This window comes from Halyomorpha halys, unplaced genomic scaffold (genome assembly GCF_000696795.3).
Source record: "Halyomorpha halys isolate HHAL.00 unplaced genomic scaffold, Hhal_1.1 Scaffold240.1, whole genome shotgun sequence".
Taxonomy (NCBI): domain Eukaryota; kingdom Metazoa; phylum Arthropoda; class Insecta; order Hemiptera; family Pentatomidae; genus Halyomorpha; species Halyomorpha halys.
Genome location: NW_027115703.1, coordinates 977,205 through 983,418, shown reverse-complemented (window position 1 = coordinate 983,418; position 6,214 = coordinate 977,205). Strand labels below are relative to the sequence as shown.

The window sequence follows — 6,214 nt, the reverse complement described above, 5'->3', positions numbered from 1 at the left end:
ATTTTAGCAATTAGTTTCAACTATAGCTAATTTTTGCCCATATCTGGTTCAGAGATGGTTATCTTATGTACGTAAATTGGAAGATAGTCAGGGCTGCGGTCAGTTAAAATTGTTTTTAACTATTTATTGATGATATACGTTTTAATACACAATACAGGGCTAAAATAAAAATATACAAAGTAAATATAATGTAAGAATATGAATTTGACTTACATATCAAACCTTTATTTCGCTTTCATTTTCATGTAAATAAAACCGAAATAAAGTTGGAGGTATAAAAAGACACATCTAAACAAATTAATGTAAAACATTAATCAAAACTATCATTTCCTTATTAGAAAGTTAGATGAATTGAAAAAATATATTAGTTAACATTGTAATAACAAAGTTACCAGTTCATTACTCATTACTACTTAAGCGTATTTATTTGTTTCTATTTATCTTTAGCTTATATACTATTTTGATTTACACGTATTTGCGTATATGGATTTCTTATTAAAACTCTACTTTTTAAACTTTTTTGTTTACATGCCACTTTCATATTCTAACATTAGGTTTACCTACTTTGCAACTTTTTATTTTAGCCCTGACGAACCTGCATTGTGGGTCGAAACTTTACCCATTAGTAATTAGCTAAAAACTAATGTTGATTAGAAATATTTTTATTTTTAGAACTGGGTAATGTGCGGTAATATATTCCTGAAAATAAATATAACAAAACTACTTTAGTTTTTCTAGCTCGCAGCTCTAATCACCTCCTTCCGAAAATAACAGTAATTTCTCAGAATTCATAACGGTAGTTACGATTTGGCGGCAACAGAAATCTGCTGGTGGGATGGTTATTAAGATTGTATATCTACAATTATAATTGCTCCAGAAAAGCAAAAATATGAAGATTTAACCAGTTATATTTTTTTAAATAACTTATTTTAGTATATTATTTAATATTTGAATCTAAAAACGTTCGTTCAATGGAAGGGTTGATAATTCAGAAGGCATTGAGTGTCAAATGTCGCCCTCCTCTGTGCACACCCCTCAGTTTGGGGTTGGTTCTGTTTAAAACTCGTTCTGTCAAAGATGTAATCACTGGTTGCTTCTGGCATTCTTGAATACTGTAGTCGTTCTCCTCAAATATTACATTTTGTTTTATGAAATGCATAAAATCTAAAATGTAATTTGAACGATTTACAACTATTCGTAAGTATGATAGTATTTTTATTTAAAAAAAGTCATTATTTCTAGTTCTTGTTAGTTGTTATTGTTTTTTAAATTTTCTTCTTCTATGTAGAATGCTTGTGAAATGTCTGGTGGGGAAAGGAAGAAACGTATTTCAAAAGGTGCTGGATGGGAGGAGGCTGGAGGTGAATTCTATCAGGAATGTTATCCTGGTGCTGAACTAGACATTGAACATCTCCCGAGGGACCCTCACTATTTCGCTACTTTACTTCCGAGTAAACAGAGCAGAGCAGGTATAGTTTTGTTTTTCACCTGCTATATTTTAAATGATAAATTATCCTTATTTTATTACCATTATCATAATTAAAAATGTCATTATATTGAAACATTTGAATTGCAGAAAGTCTAATAGGCCATATTCTTACTCTTTTAATGAGACGTGTTAAGTCTAGTGAACATTTATGCCAGAATCGAAAGTATTGAAACAAGATCTGTCAATTCTTATAATTTAGGTCCTATGACTGGAAGATGTTTATTATATATTAGCAGACCCCTCAATGTTTCTCTATGATTATATTTGAGGATGTATATACATTAATTGAACACTATTGCAACTACAACTAATGTTAATAATGGTCCGATTTTGTTGATTTTTTTCTTATTCTTTTAGACAGTTTGACTATGATATTATCATATACATGTACTAAATTGAATATGAATTGTTACGTATTATAACTCTCACTGTGCTTCAATAGCAATACTGTATTGAAACAATTCAGAATGACTGAATTATCGAAATGTGATAAAAGATATTTTTAGGAGTAAAACAAAGTTGATATTATTTTTTAGCACCCCAAGAAACCCTTACATATTATTTCCAAAAATAAAGATTTTTGCCTAACATTATTGGCCTTAGATTTCTTTTGAAAAATAGAATTAACTGGAACATGACTCTATCTATCTACACTAAACTTGGTTGTGGTGTAAGACTCTATAGGCTGCACCAAAAGGCACTAACTGGATCTGATTAAACAAATTAAAACCGGTGATATAAAATAAAATGAAAAGTTTTTCTTTATTTGAAACTAATATTTCACCCTTATAATGTCATTAAATCTAAATTTTGATAATGTTTGTAAAAAGTGGAGACAATCAGCTTTTCAACGGTTGTATTAATGTAGGAATTTTTTAAAGTGCAGAAGAGTTATACGAGATAATATGAACAATGGTCACCAGAATAAAAAAAAAAAATCTTCCAAATAAATAATAGTGAAAATTTTGTAATTTCTTTGAAAAATGCTTTTTCTAAAAATAGATTTTGTTGACCTACATTACCGAAATCCTCATTATGTTTTTTAAATTTTTAGTGAACCAAAAAATCATTTAATAGAATCAGTAATATTTTTTTCTAATTCTTCAGAAAGAAATAAATCAATTGGCATAAAATAACCATGAAAAAAATGTATACTTTTTGAACTATGTGGCAAAAATGCTTAGTTTTGTTAGTAACTTTTTTTACCAAAAAAATCGGGCCAGCCTGTAATCTTCCTTGGAAAATCCTGAACATTCAGCAAAAAACCCATCACAATCGGATGAACTGTATTGCAGTATATAAAGTAATAACAAACATTGATTTTTACAATGAAGAGAAGATAGTTGACCGTGGATAATATATAAAGAGAAGATGTTCGGGGTGCGGTCATAATATAACACAAATAAGTTAAGAAACTTATTTATTAGAGCTAACGTTTCGGCCAGAATTTCTATCCTCCATCAGGAATGCTTGGAAGATGTCGGATATCCAAGTGCTTGACTTCTGCAATATTATATTTTATCTTCAATTAGTATCAACTACTAAATACTTAATTTATTGTTATTTATAATTCCAAGATTTTTTATTGTTATTTTATTTTTATTTTGCTCTAAATTTAGGCTATTGTCTTGTTTTGGTTTTTTTTAGCTTTGATGAAGATTAGAATTTTGGACAAATGTTGGCACTAATAAATAAGTTTTTTTAACTTATTTTCTGACCGCACCTTCAACCATCTTCTCTTCCTTCATATTGATTTTTATTTATTAGATAGTTGTGTTTAGTATAAATATCCATTATAACTGCAAATTTTGATTTATCTTTAGTTATATATTTATCATTTATACTTGCCCACGCTCAGCGGAGAAGGGGGTGAATTAAAGTTAAAATAAAAACTATAATCGCAAAAGGAAAAAAAGAGAAAAAAAAACAATAAAGAATAAATTGCTCCTTAGGTGCCACGTTATTTTTTTTTGCCATTTAGATATTGCCAGTGTTTTTATTTCACCATAACAACTGTAACACCATCCTCCTTATTAAATTTCCTTATTCAGAGTCCATAAACTATGTCCTAACTTTTCAAGGCTCTTCTCTCCTCTTTAGGTCCTCTAACATTGTTGTCTTAATTTTCAAGTATCATAATTTTATTTCTAATGGTAAACCAATGTTTACAGTTTACATTAAAGAATATTTAATCATTTACAAAGTAATAAGGGTCCATAATTAATCCACTGTTTACATAAGGAAATAGTTTTTATTGTATACTTTTAATAAATGTCAGGCACGTTGATTTTACCACTGAATATAAAGTATTGAACTTGAATATAAAAATTGAACGCAGGGAGAGATTTTGCGATTATATTATAATATTTAAAAACATAAGTAAACAATATTGGCAGACCTGAATATGGGACAATGGCCCAGAAATGTTCTGATTAAAGGAAATTTAGCAGGAAAGATATTTTCATTACACTCAACTAGATCTTTTAGTATTTTTAATTTAAAGTTGCCGATTCTTATCCACTTATTCCTTGTACCCACCTCTCAGTTTGCGTTTCTTTTGCATCACTTACCTTCAACCCTTTTATTTTGCTTTTTGAATTGAACAATTTGTTGACAGTAATTAGTTATTTCTTCTAGTTTGGTACCTTTATTGACCACCCCCTGGACTATCTTACTACAATCTACTTCGTATGGTCAATTATCTTCTTCAAATAATAATATTTTTATTTAATAATAATAACTTAAAGTTATGGAAAAAAAAAATTAGAAAGAAAATATGTGTAATTAATAAAAAATGTAAGTAAGATACTAGAATAAAGAAATAAAATATAAAGTTAGGTAAGGTAAAAGAAGTAATTAGTAAATATGACAATAATAACATATCGTGAACATAACTAATGATGTGGATAAGGAAGAAGTAATAAAAAAAGAGTAGAGAAGGAAAATGGCTGTAAATACTGAATTACAATTATAGAAAATGTTTTATTTATTTACACAAAGTTTAGTTTATAAAATAATACTAATCGGCCTTTGGATTGAAGTTTTATTAAAAAAAAAAAAGAATTTATTCCCTCAACAAATATTTAATTCAATAAAATATATCTATATCATATATATATATTTTTTAATTAAATACATTAATAGAAACATTTAACATATAATCAATTATAAAAAGAACAAATTATTGTTTATGTAAATTATTTTCAATTTATTATTCTTGTGAAACAATAGCAATATAAATAATTATATATGTTACTGTATATTGTACTGCCTAAGTATGTTCACATGGAGTTTACCTCTTAAACAAATAAGTATAAAATAATAATAATAATTTATAGTATATGACATTGTGTGTGATAACTAGCATTTTTTTATAATAATTAATTATAATACATTATTTTTGTAGCCACTACTAGAAGAAGTCGATGCGATACCAAATCGACGTATAAGAGGTGTGCTACTTCAAGATCCCAAAACTACAGCACCATGCAGCAGAATACGATGCAAAATGATGTTCACGTTGCTATGATGCCAGATTTATCTGGTAATTACTCTATTATTTATTTATTTATTTATTATAATTATTATTGAGAATTCTGCACCAGTAAGGAGATAGCTCCGTTTTTTACCATTCTTCAGTTAGACCAAAGTCCCATTAAAAAAAAAATTTGTTTTTTCTAATGATGCAAAGTTTAATTTGCTCTGTTATTATTTTTTTTTTTTTATTTATTGAAATTTTTTTTCTTACAATCGTATAAAAAATAAAAATACAATAAGTAAATGTGATAAATGTTTTAGAACATATTATAATCATGGGAAGGAACCACCCTATGGTAGTACTTCAATCATTACTTTAAATTAGAAGATCCTGTAGCAATCTTCTTTTCAGATGTCTTGCAGCATTATCAGGGATTGTTAAGGATGAGACATTATAAACTAATGGGTTTGGGTGGGTAAGGATTTTGAAATGAAAGGAGGTATATCTATTTCGGGCCAGATCGTCAACTAATGGCATATTGAGGTTTTTAGGGATGAGTTTATTCATGATATAATAAGGAGCATCAAGGATTTTATGGAGGATTTCAGATTGGATATGGGAGGAATTTGATGGTTCGGTGGAGCCCCAAAGCTCAATTTGGCATTTCCAAATAATTGTGATTATCATTTTTTTTTTCAATCCCTCTAGAACAAAAAATAAATTATAATTGATATACATAGTTAATATAAAATACATAATTTTGATGTGTTCATTCATTCGTTGATGAATTCTGCTTGAAATATTTGGAGGTAAGTGGCCTCCTCATGTTGATTAAAACGCGATTGTTATAGTGTACAACAGTTTTTTTTTTGTAGTAAATAGTTCCTACGAACTATGAGCGGTTTCTTGTTTCATTTTAGTATGGAGATTCCAAGTAAGTCTCTTGTCAACATGGAGTCCTAAATCAAATCAAAGCAAATCTGTTCAACAGACTTTAGTGGGATGTTGAAAAAAGATACAGTAGGGAAAGAGGGTAGAGGTTTATATGAATGAAATGAATGAATGAAATGAAAAAATAACTTTATTCTGGGACATATGTCCCCTAAGAATAATTACAAGGTTCACAATAGTGAGATTTTTATCTGGCGAGCGTTTACAAATTTTCAGATAGTAGAATGAAATTACATTGGTATATTGGCTTTACTAATGTTTATAATGTTAATCAATAACTGCCTATTTATTTGATT

The 6,214-nt window shown here is 28.2% G+C and overlaps 1 protein-coding gene across 2 annotated transcripts in view; it reads left to right on the top strand.

Moving 5' to 3' along the window:
* The window catches only part of LOC106680065 (transmembrane channel-like protein 7), a 30,192-nt gene that overhangs the window by 11,787 nt on the left and 12,191 nt on the right, over positions 1–6,214 (top strand). Inside the window, exons 1-3 of one of the 2 annotated variants that reach the window (XM_014419532.2) lie at positions 854–1,197; positions 1,289–1,469; positions 4,896–5,033. In XM_014419532.2, coding sequence (XP_014275018.1) covers positions 1,301–1,469; positions 4,896–5,033 — 307 coding nt within the window. In that variant the 5' untranslated portion in view covers positions 854–1,197; positions 1,289–1,300. Of the gene's footprint in view, positions 1–853; positions 1,198–1,288; positions 1,470–4,895; positions 5,034–6,214 lie in introns of those variants that run through there. The other variant, XM_014419533.2, reaches the window with a different exon arrangement.